Source organism: Pleurodeles waltl, chromosome 8 (genome assembly GCF_031143425.1).
Source record: "Pleurodeles waltl isolate 20211129_DDA chromosome 8, aPleWal1.hap1.20221129, whole genome shotgun sequence".
NCBI classification, from domain to species: domain Eukaryota; kingdom Metazoa; phylum Chordata; class Amphibia; order Caudata; family Salamandridae; genus Pleurodeles; species Pleurodeles waltl.
In genome coordinates this window covers 1,400,836,028-1,400,862,662 of record NC_090447.1, presented here as the reverse complement: position 1 = coordinate 1,400,862,662, position 26,635 = coordinate 1,400,836,028, and the positions used below count along the sequence as shown (strand labels likewise).

The 26,635-nt window shown below is 45.1% G+C and overlaps 1 protein-coding gene across 1 annotated transcript in view; it reads right to left on the bottom strand.

Annotated features, from left to right (window-relative positions):
* Positions 1–26,635, bottom strand: part of IFNAR2 (interferon alpha and beta receptor subunit 2) — a 157,477-nt gene that overhangs the window by 34,529 nt on the left and 96,313 nt on the right. The window contains exon 6 of the mRNA XM_069202454.1: positions 10,288–10,456. Within this exon, the coding sequence (XP_069058555.1) occupies positions 10,288–10,456 (169 nt within the window). The remainder of the gene's footprint in view (positions 1–10,287; positions 10,457–26,635) is intronic.

The following is a 26,635-nucleotide window of genomic DNA, read 5'->3' as shown; positions in this document are numbered from 1 at the left end:
GCACCAGTGGTGGAGGCAGAAAGACGTACACGAGGTTGGAATTACACTCAAAACGAAAAGCATCGCAGACCCAGTTACCTTGGACACTCCAGCGCACAAAACTGCCGACAGTGCACATTCTTGGCAGTGCTCTCTCCAAAGATGAATGAGGCCTTGCACCACCACTGGGTGGAGACGCCATTCGTAATCTGCTAGGCATCTTTGACTGAGTTTGTCTGCCCTGGCGTTCAGAGACCCTGCCAGGTGTTGAACCACCAGAAAAATGCCCTGGAGTTCAGCTGTGTCCAGAGACGCAGAGTCTCTTGACAAATGGTTCCACAAACCCACCCTGTCCTGTTTGTTGCAGTGGCGTTGTCTGTGAACACCTTTTCAATGCCAAGCACGTTGCCCAAAGCACCAACAGGTTGATGTGGAGTGTCTGATCTCTACCTCTCAGCCAGCCCAACACAGCCAGCTCTTGTTGGGGAAGGGAGAGGGATCTTTCATTGATCCAATTGCGGTTCGTCAGGCACCACTGCAGATCTTTCGCAGTTCCCTCTGAGATCTAGACCATGTCAGAGAGATTCTACTTGATGTTGTGCCCACTGGCAATTCAGGTCTCACTGCAGAGGCTGCATATGCCAATGGGCATGGGTCAAAAAGGACAGAACATAGTCCCATTGAACAATTTAAAGAAACTACCTATTGCATATGATGATCTGCCACCCCTGAAAGAAATGGCTTACCGTGCTTCCTATAGGGTGGTTGTTTGCCATGAAGAGTGCACTAAAAGTGTTTTGAAGTTGTTTCCCGAGGGGATTGGGACAAGTGCTGCCCCGGATGGCCTGGTCGTTGTCTGTTGGGGCAGAAAGGGCTGAAAGGCCTGTTGTAAGGGTGACGGGGTCTGATGATGTCGTTACAAGCCCCGAAAAGAATGATACTGTTTGGGCCTTCTGAGCATGAACCGAAAGGCCCAAAGAGCATTCTGTGGCTTGGCTCTCTTTAAAATACTCCAATGTCAAGTCCACTTTTTGCTGAACAGGCAGGAATCTGTTATTTGGTATTTCCATCAGTGATGCCTGGATATCCCCAGAAAAGCCTGTGGATATGATCCATACATGGTGCTGAAGCACCACGATTATCCCAAAAGCCTGTTCTTTGGCCAAGGAAGCCTGCAAGTCTTCTGGAACCACCTTTATGATCTAATCAATCATGTACCAGAGCCAGATTTCATGGATGTAGAGACCCTAGAGACCACTGCACTGACTGACCACTGACTTGGGAACTACCCAGACTGTCACTTACCCAGCGTACATCTGTTCGTGGCATGTAGTGCTGCAGATTCTCATGCTTTGCATACGTTTGCCATCTAGTGTTGGGCTTGGAGTGTTACAGGTTGTTTTTCTACGAAGAAGCTTTTTTGAGTCACGAGATCGAATGACTCCTCTCGGTGACAGTACGCATGGGCATCGAGTCCTTTTTTAGATTGTTTTCCCGCAGGAGGGTGAATTAAGGAGTGAAGAATTGTGTGTATATATATATATATATATATATATATATATATATATATATATATATATATATATATATATATATATATATATGTAGTAAGTAAAGAAGATGTCTATGCAATGTATATACATATTTACATAATAAAAGTACCACAATGGCTAAAGGCTTCCTGGGACGAGGGAGGGCACATGTGACTCTGCAGCACTACATGCCACAAACAGATGTACACTAGCTAAGTGACATTTTCTGTTCGTTGGCATGTGTAGCTTCAGATACACATGCTTTGCATAGACTGAAAAGCAGTCCCTTCCTAAAATAAGCGGTAGCTAGCCTGTAGGTGTTGGAGTAGTTTGATACAGTGCTTTAATCACTGCTTGACCAACATTTGCTTGTTGCGAGATAATACATCCACACAATACAATTTTCTAAATGTGTGTGGTGTGGACCATGTGGCTGCTTTACATATGTCTGCCGTTGGTATATTTCCTAAGAATGCCATTGAAGCTCCCTTCTTTCTAGTAGAATGTGCTTTAGGAGTTACTAATAGTTGTCTTTTAGAGGTATTGTGCATGGGAATTGGCTCCATTGTTAGATCGTTTTTTCCACGCACATAGGGCACAAATTGGAAATGGAGCACACAGAATCCAGAAACAATATGACCATGTGAAGCAGAAAAATAAAGGTAATGGGAGGAAGGAGATAGCTGCAACAACCTTAGGTGACTGGGGAGGAGGGTGCGCACATGTGAATCTACAACAATACATGCCATGAACAGATGCTAAAAGGGTAAGTAATATTTTCTGTTAATGGCACGTGCAGCTGTAGATACACATGCTGTGCATAGACTGTAATGCAGTTCTCCCGAAAGTGGTGGCTTAGCCCGGGGGTCACTGAAGTGGACTGAAAAAGTGTATGCAAGGCAGCATGGCCAACACTTGCTTGTTGTCTGGCCAGGACATCCAGACAGTAGTGCTTGATAAAGCTATTAGGGGTAGACCGTGTTGCTGCTTCACTGATGTCTTACGAGTGGATTGAGGTCTGGGAGAGACGGGCAGAGTACTTTTTGTTTTGGCATAACAAGTTTGTATACACTTGACCAACCATTATGCAACTCCTGCCTTAGAAAGACATGTCTTTTTTGGGGCTTGCACTAAGAAACAAAGAACTGTTGTGTCCTGTCAATATAATACAATAGTGACTTCTTGACTTCAAGCGCCTGCAGAGTGCATTGTGCTAAAGTCTCCTGGTGTGTAAAGAAGGCAGGCAGCTCAATTGTCTAGTTAAGGTGTAAACTGGAGACCGGGTTAGGCAGGAACTTTGGATTGGTTCGGAGAACCACTGTCTTGTGATGTACTTGGAAAAACAGATCTTCTAAGGTAACAGTATGTATTTCACTCACTCTTCTGAGAAAGGTGATGGCTAAAAGGAAGGCCACCTCCCGGGGGAAGAATTGATGTGGATAAGAGTGCTTCAAAAGGGGGGCCCACCAGTCTTGTGAGGGTTGCAGACGGGAGCAACGGCCATCCGTGGGGGAGTAGCCCTTTTGAGGTCGTCCATGAAGGCCTTAATAACTGGAATTCTGAATACTGAATTATGCAGCCTATTCTGCAAATAGGCAGATACAGCATCCAGTCGTAAACAAATAGCTGTATAGGCAAGTCCTGACTTCTGCAAGTAAATGAGGTAACATACAACATGTTGCACAGAAGTGTTGTGTTTGGAAAGACAGTAGTGCAGGAAGCATTTGTATTTGGTTGTGTGCCAGGCCCTGGTAATAGGCCGCCATGCCTCTTTAAGAATAAACATACACTCTTCTGATAGATTAAGGTAACTAAATTCTATGACCTCAGGAACCAGATCACAAGGTTGAGCTGCTGGGGCTTAAGGGGGGTCCAAGAGTGTCATGGTTTTGTGTGAGAAGATCCTGCCTGTTCAGGGGCTTCTTGTGTGGGACTAGAGAGAGTTCTAGTGGGTTGGAGTACCATAACTGGCGTGGCGAGGTTAGTGGTACTAAGATGAGAATGAGGAATGTCTGTCCCAACCTCCTGACCTCAAGTGGTAGAAGTGGGAGAGGCAGAAAAGTGTAAGCAAATATTCCGGACCAACTCATCCATAATGCATTGCCCATGGGAATGGTAGTGTGGTGGCGAAGTTTGGGCATTTTGTGTTTTCGGCGGAGACAAAGAACTCTATCAGTGGAAGACCCCAACAGTAAAAGTGAGTAGGACCTGGTGGTGGAGATCCCATTCGTGGACTTGTTGATGCATCCTGCTGAGAAGGTCTGCTAGATGTTTGTCCACCATGGGAATGTGCTGAATGAGTAGGTGGAGTCTGTGATGGATTGCCCACCGCCAGATGCTTTGGTCCACACTGGACAAATGCAATGAATGTATACCCCCCCTTGTTCTGTAAGTAAAACATGGCAGTCATGCTGTCTGTGCGTATTAGGACTGTTTTGATTTAAATGAGACGGCTGAAAGCCCAGAGAGTGAGCTGGGTGGCTAGCATCTCCAGGTGATTGATGTTTGTTCAACGGGGTCCACCGACCCTGAACAATGAGATGATTGTGATGCACTCTCCAAGCGAAGCATACGTGGCGATATTCTCTTGCAGAACTGGGTCCAGGAAGGGCCACCTTTACATCAGATTGTTTGCATTCCACCACTGCAGAAAGTGATGTGAGCAGCACCAAACCAGCACTGGATCTTCTAGGTGACCCTCCACTTGAGACTGCTGAGCCGCTAAGCACTGTAATGGGCGCATGTTGAACCTGGCCTGTGAGAGTATAGCGATGCAAACACCATTATGCTTAGTAGGCGCCTCACAGTTCTGGCTGTTGCATGCCATCTGGCTGAAAAAGAGGCAGCATGTTTTGGGAGGCTGCGCTGGGATAAGCTTTTCTTATGCACGCATCTAGGGCGGCCCAAGGAAGGGCTGTATCTGAAGGGGTTCAAGATGGGTTTGGGCCCAGCAAGCCTTCGTTTAACAGGAGTTATTTAGGTAGAGGAAGACTGGGACCACTGGCCTCTGAAGACGGGCAGCGACCACCTTCACCTTTGTGAACACTTGAGGGGCACTGGTGAGGCCAAAAGGGAGCATGGCAAGCTGAAAGTGCTTGTGGACCACCCTGAACTTCAGGTAGTGCTTGTGATGGTGAAACCCAGACTGAGCAGGTCCTTCTGAACCACCTTGAACCTCAGATAGAGCCTGTGACGGTGAAACTCAGACTGGTGAAACCTAGACTGAACAGGGCCAGATTGATGGTGAAACCCAGACTGAGCACAGTGTGAATTGTGGTCTGGGTGTATGCTAGACAGAGTTGTTGCCAGGCACTTTTGATCAGCCAGGTGTCTAGGTAAGGAAACATGTAGATGCCACTCCTACTGAGATGAGCAACTACTACCGCCAGACATTTGGTGAAGACTCTTGGTGCAGTGGTAACCTTGAAGAAGTGCTCTTTCAGTTGATAATGGTGTCCACATACCACAAACCTCAGATACCTGCAATGTGCAGGGTGAATGGGTATGTGGAAGCAGGCGTCCTTCAGTTCAAGGGCAGTCATGAAGTCACCTTTCTGTAAGAGTGGTATAAAGTCCTGTAGAGTCACCATGTGGAAGTACTATGACAGAATGTTTTGTTGAGAGGTCTGAAATCGAGGATGGGCCTGAAGGAGCTATCTTTCGAGGAAATAGTGCCATGTAAACGTGCACTGATGACGGCGTACTAGCCTGACAGATGACCAAGACAAGCACACTGTGTGTCAGTGCAGTGGTGGCAGATTTAGCTCTGGTGTAATGAATCCTCAGACGTTTTGGAGGCTGCTTCTTAACCAGTGTGGAGGATATTTTAATGCAGAGGACTAGCCGTTGTGAGATGGTCTGCTTTTTCACCGCTTTGACTTTCTTCACTCCAGAGAGCCCCACAAAAAGCTGATTGTCTGCCCAATGTTACTTGGTATGACTGATGTTAAAGCTCAGCCTTCTCTTGGTGTCGACACAATAGAATCGCTCCTCCTCTTTTGAGGGTTGAGGTAGCGTAAAAAAGCTTGGAATGGCTTGTCTGACATGGAAGGGCATCACCACCTTTGGCAGGAATGCAGCTCACGTTCTTAACACCAGTTTGTCTAGAAAAAAGACAATATAAGGCAGATGACCAAGAGGGCACCAAGATCACTAACTCGATTTGCTGATGTAACTGCAACAAGAAAAAGCATTTTCGAGATCATGAGCTGTAATGGACAACAATGGTTTTGCTCGAAAAGGGTGTACACATTAGAGAAGAGAAACCCTCATTTAAATCTCACAGTTGTATTATAAAGGGTTGCAGTAGAAATATGTCTTGCAAACCTTTAAGAAAAAATGCATCCCAACAGGTGATTTGAACAAAGACACCTGGGCCGGGAAATGGAAAAAGGCAGAGAGGGCTGACAAGTAACCTTTAACAGTGCCCACTGCAGGTCCTTGCTGGGCCACAGGTAAAACAAACAAGAAGACATCTGACAGTTTGGCTTGCAGTGGGTCTGGCAGGTGCCGCACTGAGCCACAAACTTATCTTAGTGCCAGGCATACACCCATATAGTGGAAGGACATCTGGCTGCCAAGTTACTTCAACAACTTCAGAAGGGAGATTAAAGGAAATCAACTTCAGCCGCTCAAATTTCATGCATGGGAGTGCAGGTTGCATAGGCCCAGGTGCAAGATCCTACCCTTCTGCTACAACAGAAGATCCTTCCGAAGTGGCAGGTTGAGCGGAGGACAGATACTAAGGCCCAGACGTTCAGGGTACCACAATCTGCTGGCCCTCTCCAGAGCCACTAAAGTGACTTGGGTGTGGTTGTTCTCGATCTAATTCATAACTCACAGCAACAGAGGTAGCGACAGGGAGGCATACAGGAATCCCGTGCTCCACACTAGGCAGAATGGATCTCTGAGAGACAGCCTTCTTGCCCACTCCAAAGCACAAAAGCATTCACACTGTGTGCTCTTTGCGGTGGCAAAGAGATCCAGCCAGGACTCTCTCTATTGCTGCAAGACGCCCTGCACCACCTACAGGTTTGTCATTTGTGATCGGCTAGACTTCAGATACTACTGTAGCTTGTGCTATTTGGCACCTCTGGCGAGCAGGATGCAGAAGGCCTGTGGACCAAGAAGCCTCAGAGCCATCATCACTGAGGCCCAGGACAGAAACATCATAGCCTTAATAACCTGCTCTCATTAATCTGGAGGGAAGGCTGAAAACTGCACAGTATCCTGGATGGTTCTGATGAAAAGACCAAAACACAGTAAGGGTGGACTGGGACAGCGTCTAGGTCCAGCACACAAGCTCCTTCAATGTACATGTATTCACATGAGTATGCAGTTCCTTTAAGTCGCAAGGAAAAGAAAGGGGAAAGTAGTGGGTCAGAAGAGGACTGAGCAAGCAGATCAGAGGGATCTGATTGCTCAGATGCAAAAGCTCTCACACATCCAGATGGGTGTCATGCTTCATCATCAGGCAGCTCCTTGTTGGGCCAATGCTGCAATGCCCAAAGGGCCCCTCAACATACTGTGGCAAGCCAGCTTTTAACAGGAGTTGTTGAGGTAGGGGAAGAATGGGAGCACTAGCATCTGAAGATGGGCACCGACCACCTTCACCTTTGTGAACACTTGATGGGCACTGGCAATGCCAAAAGGTAGCATGGCAACGTGAAAGTGCTTGTGGACCACCTTGAATCTCAGTAGTGCCTTTGAGTCTGCATGATAGGGATATGGAAATAGGAGGCCTGCAGATTCAACACCACCAACCACTCTCTTGGATCAAAGGTAGATAGAACCTGAGGAAGCATGAGCATCTTGAAATTTTCCTTTCACAGGAAGGCATTGAGATGTAAAATATCCAAAACAGGACAAAGCCTTCTGTCCTTCTTCAGCACAAGGAAGTAGCAGGAATAATAGCAGTCCCTACTTCCAAAGGTGGTACTCTATATATATATATATATATATATATAACATATATATATATATATATATATATATATATATATATATATATAGCTTCTTTGGCCAAAAAAGCCTGCACTTCCTGGCACAAAAAAGGCCAATGATCCTTCGAAAGTTGCTCTGATGTAGGCGACAGGTGCGATGGGTCAAAAAGGAATGGCAGACCATAGCCCCATTGAACAATTTGAAGAGCCCACCTATTGCATATGATGATCTGCCCCCCTGAAAGAAATGGCTGACCCTGCTTCCTACAGGGTGGCTGTGTGCCATGAAGAGTGCACTAAAAAGGTTCTGAAGTTGTTTCCAGAGGGGATTCAGACAAGTGCTGCCCCGGATGGCCTGGTCGTTGTCTGTTGGGGCAGAAAGGGCTGAAAGTCTGGGTGGCGGGGTCTGATGATGTCGATACACCAAGCCCCGAAAAGAATGAAACTGTTTGGGCCTGCTAAGCATGAACCGAAAGGCCCAAAGAGAATTCTGTGGCTTGGCTCTCTTTAAAATACTCCAATGTCAAGTCCACTTTTTGCTGAACAGGCAGGAATCTGTTATTTGGCATTTCCATCAGTGATGTCTGGATATCCCCAGAAAAGCCTCTAGATCTGATCCGTACGTGGTGCTGAAGCACCATAATTATCCCAATAGCCTTTCCTTGGGCCAAGGAAGTCTGTAAGACTTCTGGAATCACCTTTATGATCTAATCAATCATGTCCCAGAGCCAGAGTGCATGGATGTAGAGACCCTAGAGACCACTGCACTGACTGACCTCAGTGCAAAACTGGCTGACGAAAACATCTTAATCAGCATTTCCATAATTTTGTGTCTAGAGTAGTGGAACAGTGATAGGGGTACCTTTACAGGTGGATGCCTGCACCACCAAACTTTGCCCTTCAGTGTATCAAGTGAGGGCCTCATTAAAGGCCAAAAGGGGTTTGATTGATGCCAGGCCAAGCTGAAGTACGCTAGTTTATAAATCCATGGTAGGGAGATGGAGGTTAAGGACTTCAGCAACCCTCGTACTGCCTGTAACAAAGGATGTATTTTACTCAATTGCTGGTCCAAGATGGGAATGGGAAGCCAGCCCAGTGTTGTGTGAGGTATTCAATCCACTGGCCTCTTGCAGGTCTGCATAAGAAGTATCCTCATTATAGGGTGGAGCACACTTGTCTCAATCACCTTGATGGCTGTCTCCCTATGTCTAACTGTGGTCTGAGTCCAAAATTCAGATTCAGGGTCTATGTGTGACTGAGCACTAATGATATAGAGGGACTAAGTATTGGCTGCACCACACTGGGATTTGGGCAGGGCCTTGTCAAAATGAAATTGTCTCCGAGTCAGATACCACAATATGTTGTGGATCTTCCTCTGACGCCAGTTGCTTTGGTGCCAATGTCAACGTCCAAGGGACTGACAAAGATTTTGGATCAGGACCTTGAGTCGGCATCCAGGATTCTAGCGCAGATTTTGGCAACAGACCTGAAATTGACAATCATGCCAGTTCAAGAGACACAGCAGAAGCTGAGGACGGATCAGCCTGCAGTAACCTTATTAGAAGCTCCTGTGGATCCTTGGGGCCAGAAGGTGCACCAGAGGGAGATGGAAGCATGCCAAAGATGCACAGCAAGGCATCTTTAATGGCTTGAATCTGCAGTGATATTATTTACAGACCCAGAAACGTGGGGTGTATCAGGACCAAGATTGCAACTGGATCAGTGGAACAGGTGCAAGGCTTGAGAAGCAAGGTGATGTCCTTGCACTTTCTCTGGAGAGCAAGATTAGCAGGAAGGGGCCAAGTCCCGCTTGGTCTTACCCAACAGTGAAGACCTGTCGCAGGAACGTCAGGGGCTCTCTTCAGAGCACTCTTGACTTCAACTGGGAGTGGGGCTTTCATGGACTCTTGTTGTGCTTTGCCATGTAGAGCTTCACCTTGACATTCTCAGATAGCTTTGGGATTAAACAGGGCACAGTCGTCTGAGGTCTTGGAGCAGTGTGCCGAACCCAAACACCAGAAGAACACCTTGTGGGGATCTGTGACAAACATGTTTGCAACATTCTGTACAAGGCTTAAACCCTGTTGTCTCAGGGGGTGAAATGTTTCCCTGCATACTAGAAGAATTTAGGAGGACAAATCGTTAAGTAAAAGTCTTGTCAAGGTATGAAGAAAAGGATCGGCCCTCCGGGTCCAAGTCTGACAGCGTGGAAAGAAAATAACTGATGTCAGTGATGCTTAGCACTTATATGGGTCTCCACTTGCCACCTATGGAGTGCAACGGTGCCACCTACCAGTGCGCAGCAGCACTGCTTTTTTGAGTTTTCGGATCCAGTCTGGCACTGCAAGGTGAGGAATCTGTGGTTAGATGTTTCCATCAGAAGTTACGATGTCTTTTGAATTAGTTGATTTTTCGTTTATTGTCTTTACTCTCTCTCATCTCTTCTCTGGTTGTTCCAAGCACCAAGATGCTTCAGTGAATGTGTGCTGAATAAATGTAATATTTATACTAAGAAGAAGGAGAAGAAGAAGAAAACAACATAAATCCCCAGGATAATTTGCCTGTCTTCGATTACTGACGTCTACTGTTAAGGATCTCCAGGCTAAACAAAACTTACAGCAAGTCTAGTTACTGCATGCTTTCAACAAGTCATTTTGACTAGGGTTTTCAATTCACTTACTTTATTTCTGTAGTTTTACAACATAATGAAACTCCCTACCCAATATGTCATCAAACCACAGGCTTCTTATGTCTTTGATGTGATGCTTTAGCTGAGGAAATGTGTGCAGGTGTTTTTGATTGTGTATGTATGAAGAATATTAATGTCCACATACCTGTTGTACTGCTGCTGAAGTCTGTAACAATACACTTTAAGGCAGATGATTTTCTTAACGGGCTGAGATTCGATGTAGCAGATGTTACAACCGAAATGCAATAGTTTGCATTTGGCAGGAGATTGTCAACAACTGTTGTGAAATTCTCTGCATGTGTCTCTCTTTTGATCTATTTAAAAACAGGAATATATTATAAATCACCATAAATATCTGTATTGGTAAGTTCCACATAATGTTAATACATATGATTCCGTATTGAGCACTGAAATTCAAGATAAGACATGGACACATTTACTTCTTGTACTATTGTAAGCCATCCTTCAAATTACTGGGCTCTCTTTTACAGAGAGGGGAGCAGAGAATTTACTGACCAGTATGAAAAAAAAAAAAAATCTAGAAGAAAATGCTCACGCATAGCCCCATCAAGAGGCCACGACCAATATGCCCACTCGCCTTCCTGAAGGTCCATTCTTTTTTTCCTCTGTGTATGCTTATCTTTTCAATAGTATTTACAAAATGAATTACAAATTTGCTAAGTGCATGACAGAGCCGCCCTGAAGGATTAAGAGTAAATGTTAAGTAAAATTAAGGTACTTACTTTCAACTATCGTCCTCTATCATTGGATTGTTTTAAAAAATAGAGTTGCATGTATTTCTGAATCTTTCTCAGTGCCAGACAGGAAATCCTTCACAAATATAGGCCCCCCAAAGGGGATGTTGCCATCTCTCAAGCAGGAGCTGAAGGTCTTATGTGGAGCATGGTCAGGTCTTCTTATGATACAAGACTGCTTAAAATTCTTGCTTAGATAGCAAAGGCAAAACCTGGTCTACTTAATGTAGGTCAGCCAAAGAGAGAAGACAGCAGAGCCAACCCCCATGGGACCTCCAAGGCTTTCCTCTCTGGGAGCTCTAGGGCAGGTAAGTATTATGTTTTTGAATGTTTGGTGCATACATGTATGTAAAAATTTAAGAATTTGTTGTGAGTGCTGTGACTAGGTGGGTGTGTGCGCGTTTGTGAATGCATGGATGTGAGTGAGCAAGTGTATATGTGCGCATGTGTGGCCGCCCGCCTCCTTGCAAGCCAAAATTACCGACCTTCACTGATTACAAGAGTGAGGAACACAAAAACAAGCCAGGATAAATGAGGGGTGAACCTGAAAGGCAGCAGAGTGAAACATGGGGTAAGAACTTGGAGTGATCCTGTTCCTTCCCGGCATCTTTATGGACAAGAATGTGATCAAAAGGGGTCATGGTAGGTGCCACTGAATCCTAGAGCACAACTACAGGCCCTGCAAGATTTGGAGCCTCCTCTCCTCACTCTCCTCCATAAAAGCTAAGATAGATAATGAAGGAGGGGGAGTGAAGAGACTGCCTTCCATGGGATGCCATTGTATGATGTGGGAAGACCACCTGAGCTACTGTGGAGGTGTGACTGGGAAACACGGACTAGCCTCATGGACTAAGAAAGAAGAGAGGACCTGGCTGCCCGGGACTAAATAGATCAACTAGTTGAAGTTTGATGAGACCATGACTTAAGAAGGAAGTACAAAACTGCATTAGACAAATAAAATATTTTTGTTCACAAAAATCAGTACCAGAGATCCAGACATCATTGCAGCTGGGCCAATCATGGCTTGGGTACATGTCCATCAACACGCAAGGGACTTTTCCATCCCAATAATTGATGATTATCTTAAATATGCACTGATGGGGATGAGCAAGCGTCACCTAATGGTACTGACCTGGAATGTGAGTGGTTTGGGAAACAGGGTCAAGTGGGTGATGGCGATTCAGGCATTGCTCAAATACAATATAGATATAGATATAGCAATACTGCAAGAAACACCCAAAGTAGGAAATAATTGTCAAAAATTAGGGAGGAACAAGGACCAAATGGTGATAAGACACGCTACTCATCTGATTCTAGAGGTACAGTGATAAAGATAAAAAAACAGTTTTTATGGTGTGAACAGCCTTAAAAAGACCCCACAGGGAAACTTTGTGGCTTTACTGGGCCCACATGGTGGGAGCAGGTGGCCCAAATATTGGTTAATTTACCTCCTACATTGCCAAATATCCTACCTTCTGCAAATACTTCCCAAAACCATCCTGGAGTGATGTGTGTGAGTTAATGAAAAATAAAAACTGAGAAACCACATTGGAGGAAACCAAATCACAGAAAAACAATTTTAAGGAAATACAACAAAATCGAAAATTAAAGAAAACATTTTAAAGGAAATATAATTTTAAGGAAAAATCCAAAATTACATGAAACATGGCAGAGGTGTGGAATTCTATAGCCCGATGCCCAGGACATATTGTTTGGAGTCAAGGACAATAAGTTTTCATGTTTATTTTGTCCTTGGGACAAGTCAGCCCAAACACCAGCAAACACAAACCCTTTGGCTGCTTGTTCACAATGCCACATTATGGATTGGCAAGGGCACTGTCTGCAGTTACAGTAATATTTGTGTCCATATATTAATGCTGGTCAAACCTGTATTTATCCATTAATGCAAAACCTTTATTATGAGGGTGAGCACTCTAAGTATTGTAGGCTTGGACTACACTACTGACAGTGGTGTACACAAGTTTGCCAAGTTTAACAATATGAGGCTATGCATAATGCTCCCAGAATGCTCTCTGATTAGATGCAAATATTTGCATAAGCTTGAAAGCAAGATTGATGATTCTTTGCTTTCAAAATGAAATGTTCACAGAAAAATGCAACCAGAAAAAAAAACGTTTTGCTAAACTACTGTGAAAGTTTAGGTACCATTTCTTTGACACATTGTTTAGTAAAATGCGTTGGTGCATGCTAGTATTCCCAAAATATTCATAAGGGAAAATCAGTGTAACCAGTTTCAACAAGAATATGGGAAACATGCTGTAAACAAGAATTGGCAAAGCCAATAGTTCTGACACTGTTGGTCACCGTTTTGGTTTTGACAATGCCTTTCTTGGTTTGACATGGTGTTCGTAAAACATTATTGTTGTCGGAGCTGCTGGGGCCTCAACATTATAACAAAAATTGGCAAAAATATTTCTGGTCTCAAAAAACACACATTAGTCCCTTGCTCTGAACAAAACTATGTTGTGTGCCGAAATGCTCCCAGTGAAAGAGCAGAATGCTATCACAGTGAAGTCAGCCGATAGAGAGACAGATTTTTCATAAAAAGCAAAAGGTCTTGGTTAACACCAGGCCTAATTAGGGACCTAATTCTTAAAGATAATCGCAAAAGTACACCCAATGGTAAATGCCTTAGCATTAGTGCAGATTTAAGTCTTTCATGAATTTATGAGAGTTTACAGAAGTAAGCTAGGAAATGGCACTCCTAGAAAATATTTGTTAACTGCAATTTAGCGATTAAATGTGCATGTGTAATGTTTGCTGAATGTTTGCAAGTTCACTTTTCCTCCACCCTCTTTTTCTCAATCTTGAAGGTAGTTTTACTTCTGCCCTTGTCATGAGTAAATTTCCAACCTTTATCAGTATGGAATTAGATTACAGAACAGCTGGCAAAATACCTGCAACATGCAAATTAGTAGGTTTGCACAAACTCAAAAGAGCATTCCGACCCTGAAACTACCGTTTACCTCTACTTCCAGTCCTGATATGTAGATATGTGGAAAGGTGGCAAAATAAATGAATTGCTAGTATTCCAACCCTACTATAGTATGAGCCCTGGCATAATCAGAGAGGCTATTAGCAAAGTTCTTATATAATAGGTTTGCATACAATTTGTCGCTGCATTACATGGCACCAATGGGACAAGTGGATTGGTTTACAGGACAAGTGGATTTATGAATCAACCTTTCCCATGGACAAGTAGATATTTTATAAGTTTTCACACCTCTGCTTGGAAGGAGCTTAGGAACTAATGCAGGGTTTTTGGGTTCAGGGATAGGTAATGTTTAGGATGATGAGGGTTTTTTTACAGATTAACCCCTTCGCTGCCAGGCCTTTTCCCCCTCCTGTGCCAAGCCTTTTTTTTGGCTATTTGGGGTAGTTCCCGCTTAAGCCCTCATATCTTTTTGTCTACATAAGCTATCCACGCCCGATTTGCGTCCTTTTTTCCAACATCCTAGGGATTCTAAGTACTCAGAGTTTGTGGGTTCCCCTGGAGGACACCACGAAATCAGTCAAAATACAGCAAAAATGTGTTTACTTTCTTCAGAAAAATTGGAAAAAAAGGGATGCAGAAGAAAGTGTATGTTTTTTTTCCCTGTAAATGGCATCAACTAAGGGTTTGCGGTGCTAAAATCACCATCTTCCCAGCTCTCAGGAACAGCAGACTTGAATCAGAAAACCACATTTTTCAACACAATTTTGGCATTTTCATGGGACATACCCCATTTTTACTATTTTTTGTGCTTTCAGCATCCTTCCAGTTAGTGACAGAATGGGTGTGAAAACAATGATTGATCCTGGACAGCTAAACATTTCTGAAAAACAGACGGAATTCTGAATTCAGCAAGGGGTCATTTGTGTAGATCCTGCAAGGTTTTCCTACAGAAAATAACAGCTGAAATAAAAAAAATATTGAAATTGAGCTGAAAATAAAACCCAGCTATTTCTGTCCACGGTTTCTTCTCTAACTTTTTCCTGCTATGGCAGATCTTTGAAAGCAATATACCGTTACGTCTGCTGGACTCTTCTGGTTGTGGGGATATATAGGGCTTGTAGGTTCATCAAGAACACTAGGTACCCAGAGCCAGTAAATGAGCTGCACCTTGCAAAGGGTTTTCATTGTATACTGGTTATACAGCAATTCATTTGGTAAAATATAAAGAGTGAAAAATAGGTATCAAGAAAACCTTTGTATTTCCAAAATTGGCACAAGATAAGGTGATGAGAAGCAGTGGTTATTTGCACATCTCTGAATTCGGAGGACCCCATACTACCATTGTGGCACTCTCACCAGGTTCTGCTACCCAGAATCTTTTGCAAACCTCAAAATTTGGCAAAAAAACACCTTTTCCTCACATTTCAGTGCTGCAAAGTTCTGGAATCTGAGGGGAGACACAAACTTCCTTCTACCCAGCATTCCCCCACATCTCCCGATAAAAATGGTACCTCACTTGTGTGGGTAGGCCTAGTGCCCGTGACAGGAAATGCCCCAAAACACTACGTGGACACATCAAAATTAGCAGTGACAAAACTACCTGTTTTTGCAACGGAGTGGGGGGGGGGGGGGGGGGGGGTCACCTGCATTTTTGGTCCTGGGCTCAGCAACCATCTAGGGAAACCACCAAACCCAGACATTTCTGAAAACTAGGCACCCGAGGGAGTCCAGGGAGGTGTGACTTGTGTGCATCCCCCAGTGTTTTCTTATCCAGAATCCTAAGCAAACTTCAAATTTAGCTAAAGAAAACAAGTCACATTTTCCCCACATTCCTGTGTGGGATCACCACACCAGCACAAAAATTCCTACCACCCAACGTTCCCCTCAGTCTCCTGATAAAAATGATACCTTACTTGTATAGGTGGGCCAAGTGTCTGTGACAGGAAAGAGTCAAAAACATGTCGAAATTGAGGGGGAACCAAAGCGGGTCCAAAAGGGCAGTTTGGAAAAAAACACTTTTAGGCTGACAAGTGGGGCAGAATGTTTACGGTATAGATGTGACATTGCTGGGTGGTAGGAATTTTGTGGATTTCTGCAGATTCCTGAAGGTTTCATCAGAAAAATTTGGAAAAATGTGTGATTTCAAGCAAAGTTGGAGATTTATGGAGCATTGTGAATAAGAAAATGGTGCGGGTGCATGTGAAGCACACCACCATGGACTCACCCAGATGTTTAGTTTTCTGATGTGTCTAGGTCTCGTAGATTTTTCTAGATGGCAGCGTCCCAAACTCCAAAAAGTGCTGCCCTCACCATTCCAAGTGGGACGATTTTGAGAGTTGGGCCAAATGTAAAATTTAAATCCAAAATAATCAAATGTCCTCTTACTTACGATTGGGATAAGATCTTTCAGTGTGTGGGGGGAGTGCTGAAAGACTGTTACCCCCTTCTGTTGGGGTGGGGGCATAACCATGCCCATACTGGTTGGTAGCGACCAACCCACTATTTTTTTTATTTTTTTTTATTCCCTGGCATCTAGTAGGCTTTCTGCCCCCTGGGGAGTGGATCGGGGGTGATTGCCCCATCTGCCCACTGGTGGGCAGAACAACTTTGCCCCTATTTATTTGAGGTGGGGGTATGGCCATACCCCCACCCTCTTTTAAAAAAAAATATATATCTTCCCTGGTGTCTAGGGGGCTTTCTGCACCCCTTGGGGGCAGATGGGCCTTTCAAAAATAGGCAAATCTGTCCCCAGGGTGGGGCAGAAATGGCCAACAGTAATGTGCCCCCATGGGGAGCGACCCTTGCCCAAGAGGCTGCCCTCCCAAACAAAACACAAACACACACACACACACACCAATCCCTGGTGCCTAAGTGGTTTCTGTCCCCCTGGGGGGCAGATGGGCCTAATAGAAATAGGCTCATCTGCCCCCAATGGGGGCAGTAATGGCCTAAAATAAATTTGCCCCCCAGGGGAGTGACCCTTGCTTAATGGGTCGCTCCCCATCTGTAAAAAAGTTAAAATAAATTATCCCTGCTCGCTTAGTGGCTTCGCAGATCGTCCTTATTAAAATAGGTCGATCTGCCCCACAGGGGGGCAGAAAGGGCCTTAAAAAAAAAGACCCCCAGGTGAGCTACCCTTGCCCAAGGGGTCGCTCCCCTTCATTGTTTATATTAAAAAAACAAACTCCCTGGTGTCTAGTGGCATTCCTGCAGCACGATCGCTATGAAATAGTGCTGCAGAAATGCTTAGAGAGACATGAAAGGAAAGGAAAAGCCTTTCCTTTCCTTTCATGCCTCTCCGATCTCCCCCACCCCGATCAGAAGACAAACAAAAGCATTTCTCTTCCGATCGTGCTGGAAGCTGAGCTGAGCTTCCAGTGAGATGGGGGCAACCTCTGATGAGGTCAGTGCGCTGATGCCATCAGACGTCACGGGGGGCAGGGGAGTCGGGGTGGCAGGGGAAGCGCTTCCCCTCCCATTCCTGCCCAGGGGAGGGGTGTGGGTGGCCCTCAGAGGGAGCGCTTGTGCTCCCCCGTGGGCCAGGTAAAGGACGAGCTGGTTACGTCCTTGGCACACAAGCGCCGTAGTCGAGGACGTAACTAGCTGCTCCCCAGCACCCAAGGGGTTAAGAATAATTGGAGTTTGTGCATAGAAACCAGCTTTTATGGTTCAGAGATGGGTGGAGTGTAGGGGTGGTGAGGGATTTTTAGGAATCACAGATGAGTAGTGTTTAGGTGTTTGTAGGTTTTAGGGATGGGTGGCGTGTTAAAGTGTTGAGTTTTAGGGTTCATTGATGGGTGGGGTTTATGGCTGGTGATGGTTTTTAGGATTCAATTATGCGTAGTGAAAAGATTTTAGGGTTCAGGATCGGATGGAGTTTATGGTGGTAGACATTCTATGAATTGGTTTCCATGAAGATATTTTCCATTAAAGAGTTTAGACGAAATGATGTCTTGGTAATCTGTATTGCATAAAATTGTTTTTCTATGAAACCACATACAACAATCCTGTAGTAGAACCTTGCCCAGCTAGTTCAACTGCCACAGGAACTCTTGAGAATAGCAGGGCACGTTAACATGTTTATGGACAAAAGCAAAGACAGACTGTTATAATGGCGGGGGAGGGAGGTGTGCCCTAGAAGGAAAAACCTATTTGGCAAGTTCCACAAAAACATTATGGCTGGTGGATGTTTTGAGATTAGAACCCAATTGGGACAAACATTCTCCTTTTACTTTGTAGTGTGTAATTCCCAATCTGATTGGATCACCGCCACTCTGTTATACTAAGCTTAGGCTTAAAGGTGCAATACCTTTGGCACATGCGTTTATAGATGACTCCCTTTTTGTGACTACACTAGAGGCATGGATGCTTAGTAGGGCAGGGAGTTGGAGAATGGCTGGGAGTGGAGAGATGGAAAAGCAATTGAAAAAGAATATAGACAAATGGGCAGCTCTTCCCTTATCACTGGTAAGACGCAAAGTGACAGTACAAATGCTGGTGCTTCCGCATTGTCTGCACTTGTTTCAGTGCAGCATGTGTCATATTCCACGCAGCTTCTTTAAAAATTCGAAGACCACACTAGAGAAGGCAAAAAAGCGAAGCAGAGTACGCATAAATGGGGGCTGGGGGAATGGGTAATGGACATGGAGGCACTCTATCAGGCAGGGCAACTGCAATTTGCGGCGGGTTGGTATGATGCAGCCCTTAATATTGATGGGTGCCTTTCAGAAGGAGCACCAATTAGAATGACACTTTCACATAAATTATATGACAGGGGATGCACTGGGACAGATCTACCACGTATAGCAGAGATCACGCTGGGTGCATGGCGAACGTTCCTCACAAGATGAGGAAAGACTGACATACTCCCAGGAACAACCAATATGGGAAATAGAGGAGCTCTGCTAAAAAGATTCAGGCATGAAGTGACCAGATGGGAAACAAGCATTTGCAATGCAATGGGTCTCGCGTTGGCTTGTGTTAGAGCTGATAGCGTTGTAAACTCCTAACCCGACTTTTCACTGGTAATGAAACCTATCGGCAAAAGTGCATTTATGTACGTAACCCGAAAAAGTGCAATTAACTGTGTAACGGGGCCGATATTATGTAAAGCACTTGACTTCTGCCAAGCGAGATCGCGCTGGGAAAATAGAGGAAAAAGTAGTCCACGAGCCGGACAGAAAACAGCGAGCCTCGCATGTTTTCTGTACTTGGTCGATGCGCTCGAGGAGGGCTATCCACCGGAAAAGGCATCACATGTGCATGCCTTCCACTAATGAAATCAAGCACATTCTAACAGGCAAGCCCACAAGCCAATGACAGACACTGACGTGACGTGGACAGGGTTCTGAGCCCTTTTTAATTACTAAAGCGGCTCGCTTAGCGAAAAGCGTGTGCAAGTGCATGCGACGCAGGCTCGACCCTAAAAAGGGGGGATGCAATGTGGCAGTTGATCTATATGAAAACGAGTTCCCTAATCACACTACAGCAAGCTATAGAGACATTCCAGCTTAGGACAGGACAACAGCAGCACTATTATGTAATACTCAATATAGCAAGATATATTTGGGGTACGCGCTATAACGATCCACTTCAATCATTCACACTGGACCAGTTATTACAGACAGACTAATTTAAAGGAGTGAAAACTAGAACTAGACAGCAGTAAGAGCAGATATTAAAAACCCATTAAAAGTACAGGGGAAACAGGAAACACACTTTGGCACAGATCTTACCGACAAGCAGTGGGAAGATGCTCTTATGCTCACACCACCCAATACATTTTAATTTCATACACACAACTTACATTGCTGCAGCAAAGCTACACAAAATAGACCAATACAAAATCTGAGCACTCCACAAATATTGGCAGGGAGAGGTAACTTAAAAATATTATTAAAAAACAACAGTGGTTCACAGCAGACACATTCAAAACAACATTATTTGACCACTTGGTGGATGCAGCCACTATCCACAGAGGATAAAAAAATAAAAAAATGTATACAATTTAAACAACTTAGGTTTGAATATTTTTTATTGGCATTTTATCACACTTTACAACTGGACATAGGATGATAGAGCAAAATATGGACATTTCCTCAATGGATATTAGGCAATCCCCAAACAAGTTCCCACCGCTGTCCCTTTAGATGCACACCGCCCCTCCAGACCAACAGTAAGGATATGAGACCAAGTGGATCTCAGTTCACTCATGGTGCATGTGGGTCAGCGGGTTGGGCCTGTGGATCGTCATGGTGCTGGTGACTCCTTGCTAGTCCAGGTCAATATTTACGCCCATTAGTCGTGGTCTAGTGCAATGCTTAATTCTTTCTCCCATGCTCCTTGGTAGGTGTGCTTGGCAGTTTCCTGCTTGGTAATGAGCATAGGGTATATAGTAGACGTGGTATGTTTATTATCAGTACAAGAGATATTTTTTAAAGGGCCTGAAAGCCCTCCCGACCCCTATTTGATTTTAGAATCCTGTAGCCAGTGACACAGATGCCAGTGTAGTTATACCTCTTAGAGGGAGTATTCCTCCTTGGGCTGTTCAAAGGGTTTAATTTATTCCATTGTATACATATCTCTTAGTGTCTTGAACCCCCCCCCTCCAGCCATTTGCCATATTGGGTTGTAGCCAGCCAGGTGAGAATTCCCAATTCCCCCAAAGGGGCATGAAAGAGGAGGGGGAAGTAGTGAGGCCATGTCTAAACCCACCCTGTCCTACACCCACAGTGTTGCTCTCATGACTAGGGAGACGTAAAGAGTCTTCATACACTCTGCCTTCTTAAGGGTGGCCTCTGCACAGTGAGGGGCGACTTCACTGACCTTTTGGCCAGAGTCCATCGCTCCCTCCTGCGTGGCCACTGCTGCTGCTGTCTCTTCACAGAGCCTCACCCCTGGTGGCCTAGTGGCCATCTGTGTCTGTCTGTTTTTACTCCTGTTTTTTACTTCTGTCTCTCTTTTAGTTTCTTCACCCGTTTTGCGTTCTCCTGCGCTTCCCTCCCTGCTGCTGCGGCCCGCCCTCGTAACATTCCCCACCCTCCCGCCTCCCAGCTGACCAATCCCACCCTCCCCTTTTTAATGGTGGCCGCTGTGCGGCTGCGCTGAAGGTGCACCAAAGGCAAGCTTGTCTGTGACCGTCCGTGCCTGTACCGCGTCCAGCACCACGGACCCTGGATCTCACACCACCCACCGATACAATGCCAGGACCCTCCACACACGGTACCCTGAATATCGGAGCACCTGCCACCCTGCTTCCCCCAAGGACACCCACGGACCTTTCTCCTGCAGCCACTGCCACCTCACTCTCTCCACACGCTAACAGCCAGACCTTACAGCACCAGAATCGTCTCCAGACCACCTGAAGTGCGACCTCCTCACCGTCCGCTCCCTGCACAGACACGGCGTGGAGATTTGGGACCTGATAGACACCACCCGCCCAGACATTGCTTTCGTCACCGAGACATGGACCAACACATCATCCGGATCGGACACTGCCATTGCCACACCCAGCAACTAAAAGCTGCTCCTCAAAGACTGTCTTTCCAGACCAGGAGGCGGCATAGCCATTGCCCACAAGACCACCCTCCGACTGACGATCAACACACAGGAGTTCACCCCCCTCATGGAGCACCTCCACTTCCAAGTGCACACCATCCTGAAGACCATCACCTGCGGCACCCTCATCTGCAGACCACCCAGGCCCACGCCCACAGTTCAGCGACGCATCAGCCCCCCCACACACTCAACTCCAGCAACTACATTCTCCTCAGTGACCTCAACTTCCATTTCAATGACCACAACACGTCATCACTACTCGGGAACCTGGACACAATCGGGCTCAAGCAACTGGTCACCTCACCAATGCACACCGCCAGACACACCCTCAACCCCATTTTCTCTACCAGCAGCAACTTCGTCATTGTCGACTCAACCCTGCTACACTGGACCGACCACCACTGCATCCACTTCTCCATCTACACACCCACAGCGCACACTCACACAAAGTGCCCCTTCTACAGAAAATGGAATCAAACCTCAGAGGAGCAACTCATCAACACCCTCAGCAACTCACCACCTGACACGACAGATGCAACAACTCAGCACAAAACCTCCACAAATGGATTACTGACTGCGCCGACACCCTAGTTCCCCTTCTGACAACCACAGGGAAACACTCCTCCAAGAAAGCTAGCTGGTTCACCCCCACACTCCAGAGATCAAAACGCTCATGCAGGAGGCTGGAGAAGAAGTAGAGGAACAGCAAATCCCCGGAAGACCTTGCAACTTTCAAATCCGCCACAAGATCCCACGATGGCTTTATCAGGTCCACCAGGAAAACAACCCTGCAGGACCGAATCAACCACACAACACACAACACTAAAGAACTCTTCAAACTCATCAAAGAATTCGCCAAACCACAAGACGAGACCACCAACATCACTTTGTAGTGAATCCTAGTTTATTTTAATGGGATTACATGAGTTAGCTTAGCCTTTGGCTTGCAGACTCGTGCCCCCGTCACCTAGTGACTTTTAACCTACTTAGTTTGCTCTGTCTTAGCCCATTTAATTATTTAATTCTTCTAAGATGGCTGCCTTGTTCATAGTTAGGCCAGATGTTATGATGTACATTATCAGTGCCACCGCGCTAAGGCGGCAAGATCAAGTGACAAAGACAAACAAACTGTAGGTGTTCACAGTTAGGGACATTCCCTCTTCATGCTTTTGAGGGAATTGTTTATATTAATTGCTGCCCCTAGCATGCCTGTTATCTATTGTTTGGGAACTTACCTACGTCAGGGGTCCAAGTAGATCTGTATAAATACATCACACTTTAGACAGATAATCAGAGGGATTCCGACCAGAGGGCATTGCAACCATCGCTGATATCGATGCTGCACATCATTTTGACACTGACCCAGTCTTCGTGTCCCTACGGAGATAGAGACCTCATTCCAAGGTAACGAGGGTTAGGGGCTCCTGTCACGGACATGGCATTGGCAGATTAGGTTTAAAAAAAAACAGCTCTCCTTTAGGTAGGAGATTAGGCCTATTATGATAGGGTATTAGGACATATTACACATTTTATGTCTTTTCATGTTATTGCAAGATGGTGGGGGTCTTCGTAATGACTCGTCTTTACAATTCTGTTTCTTGCACTGATCATTATCCTAATCATTGCAGCCCATGCAACTTATCGCAGATTACAGTTGTGTTAAATAGTTTAGTTTAGTTTATAGATTTGTAGAGCGCATGGCTACCCGGGGGCATCCCAGCGCTAAAGTACACCATGAATGTCAGAAAAGCCAGGGGAAGCACATTAACTGGGAAAGAGAATGGTTTTCAACTTCCTCCTAAAGAGAAGTTCAGAGGACTCTTGACAGCATTCAAAGGGCAGGGCATTCCAGAGCCGAGCAGCCCGGATGGAGAACGAATTACCTCCCCGTGATCTCTTGACCGAAGGGATGTAAACATGACGAGAAGAAAGAGATCTAAGAGGTCTAAGGGGTGAGTAAAAAAAGATCCGTTTTCTAAGGGAAAGGGGACCCTTATTGTGTAAGGCTCTGTGAACAAGACACAGAGCTTTAAACTGAATGTGCTGCTTAATCAGGAGCCAATGAAGAGCTGCAAGTGCTGGTTTAGCGGAAAGATGCCTTGGGGTATTCATGAGAAGTCTAGCTGCCGCGTTCTGCGTAACCTGCAGCCTCTTTATTACATAATCTGGAGAACTAAGATATAGAGAGTTCCCGTAGTCCAGGCAGGAAAGAACTAGGGCTTGTACAAGAATTCTTCTGGCAACGAATGGCAGAAGTCCAAGAATCTTCCTGACACTTCTAATTAAGCCGAAGCAGATCGAGGAGATTCTTTAGCTTGTGAAACTTTACTGCATCTCCGTTATTGCCTGTGTTTGGTTGAGACATGATATATCTCTGAGAAAGGGGTAATCTCCGTTTAACCACAACACTCCCTGAGATGTCATACTTTCGAGTCCATGCGTAAAGGCTGACACAAATCACCTTTTACTATTTGGGTTTTTGGTGAGGTGCTGCTAGTGAGCCAGAAAAGGTTGGGACAACAGTTGCGACTTTTTGTAGGATAGGCATAGTTGCCTACAAACATAAGCACTGTCATCCTTAAACCAGCAGTCTTGCCTAGAGCAAGAGTCCAAACTACGACATGGCGCCACCAACGATGGTGTTTAGGCACTAATTTACAGATACCCTGACTATCACTGTCTCACAAAGAACAGGTACCCTAAGTACCATTATACAGAGACGTTCGTGGTCTTTGGGAAGATCCTCCTCAGCTGAACAGGGAACATCTAATTAGGCAGTAGGGTGTTCAAGCTCGAACTCTTAAAAAAGGACTATACCCCCCATTTGGTGTTCCACTTCTCTGACCACTTATACAAAAATGGCTAACGCCATAGACATTCCTGAGAATGCTAGACAAGGATTAACACAGCACCTACTAGCGCATGGCTTTACAGAAGAGGGCGGGGATGTTACTCTTATAGTAGAGGCTAATGAAGCCTACCAAACAGAAACATTTTACTGTTGGGTCACCTTTCCTGAGGTGGACCAAAGAACACATACATTCTACACATACGGTACCAAGCATGCCAGTATCATGAAATAGCACTCACATATCAAGAGCATCAGAACTGGTTTGAAGGCGCCTTACCACATGTAATGCAAAGGGTGAGACTAGGTCCTTTAGGTAATGATGGACCAACGTGGCCTATGATTGCCTCATACACACCTTACCCAGGCACACAAAATATGCAAATAGCAGATCTGCGAAACTTATATAATGAGTTAGTAACACTTTATAGACGACTTGTTAATTTGTGCGAACATTGAACACAACACCAGCGTGTCCAGTGCCACCAGCACCTGGTGGATAGCAATTGGCTACTGGGATTAATCCACAAACAGTGCATACTATCATGGGCAAAATGCCCAAAGAACGAGAGAAAATACTGTTCTGGATAGCTCAGAAAACAAATCAGCTGGAAGCTGTGTTTCCCCATACGGGACAACAGGAAAAACATAGACTTCTCACAATGTGCTTGCCCTTTGGGATGGTTCCCTCGGTGGATGACTGCACCACATGGGGTACAGTCTTCGCTGCCATATATACTACCACACATAATACCCCCACACTTGCCAATTTACCGGTGGTGTTAAAACAAATACAGAATGAGCACAGGGCTGCACCAGCCCTAGATTTGGGGATGAAACTAATGCGTAATTTTTACGCAGTTTCCTCAGTAATACTCAGTAATATTAAAGGGGAAGCGTAGCACTGGCTATATGCCAGCGTCTCCGAGAAACTCCACATTTGGAACAGGAGAGACAGCTACCAAAAATAATTTCCGATACCTACACTAGTATAGGAAGGGATAGTTTGGGAGCCAAACCAAAGAAATTGGAATTACAAAGTACCGCCTCGAAGGAGGGTATAAAGCAGGCACAAGAGGGTTCTAAAAAGCACTGGAAAAAACAAAAATAATTTAAAGATAGACGAAGTAAGAGAGCTGATTCTCCACACCCGGAGAACTCCGAAAGGAGATACAACCTCAGAAATAGGGAAAGTATAAAAACGCCTGATATACTGATTCACGTCCCTCTCGTTCCTTTCAGGACGCACCGGATAGATGTAGCGAGAGAGGGGGCCGTCCTGATCGACGTCCTGAATACGTGAAACAAAAGAAAGACTCATCGCAGTCTACAGCTGAAAAAGAAGAAAAGACTCCTCAGCAAAAGCCACAGTTTAAAAAGAAAAAGGTGGCAGCACTGTCAGTTAACAATGCCAGTACACTTGAGAACACTGCTGAAGAACAAGACGTGGGCAGTGACGCTATTAGACAGCGCAGCAGAGGTCACAATATGTCGCCAGAGTCTGAAAAATCATCTGGATGCGACAGCAACTAGCGATTTTATTGCAGTTGAGACTGCGGACAGCCGCGTACTCCCACCCGATAGGGATTATGACTTAAAAATTCTAATTGAGGGAGACTTAGGATGAACTTACTAGTGGTATCCTATTGGCCGAGAGAGATTGGCCACCCAAGCACGTCCGTAAGCTCCCACATGGGGAAAATGTAATTTTGCCTTCTTTCTCCAATCTTGTTTCAGAAGCAGAAAAACAATCCTATGCTGTTGAATGGGCTTTAGCGCAGGCACCTGCGTTATACCGCAATCATGTAGGTTGGGACAAGGACTCTTCTTGTCATGTAATTCCTATTAGGTCTACACCCTAACCTCAGCCACAATATTCTGTTAAACATGAATCAAAAGCTCCGGTGAGAGAGATCCTCACACAGCTCGAGTATCAGGGAGTAATTGAGCCCTGTACATCTGCAATGAATAACCTGTTATTCCCCGTTGCAAAGCCAGACCATTCCTATCAAATAGTCATAGATTACAGACATTTAAATAGTCATACACGTTCATACGGTATACAAAATTCACATAGCATGGCACTAATAAACAACATAGTGCGCAAAAAATATAAAACAACGTTGTATATTTCCAATGGGTTTTTCTGCCAGAATTTAGCACATGAAAGTCGGGACCTGAGTGCATTCTCATTTGGCTTACAAAAATGCTTGCCCCAAGGTTATCAGCCCGTGTGATATCAATATTACATGATATTGATCCCGAGGCGTTATCCTACGTGGATGACATATCTCACGGACGACGACCTCTACATTCATCTTGTAAGGGTCGATTGGATAATTATGGGATTTGCAAATCTCGGTTACAAATTTAACTT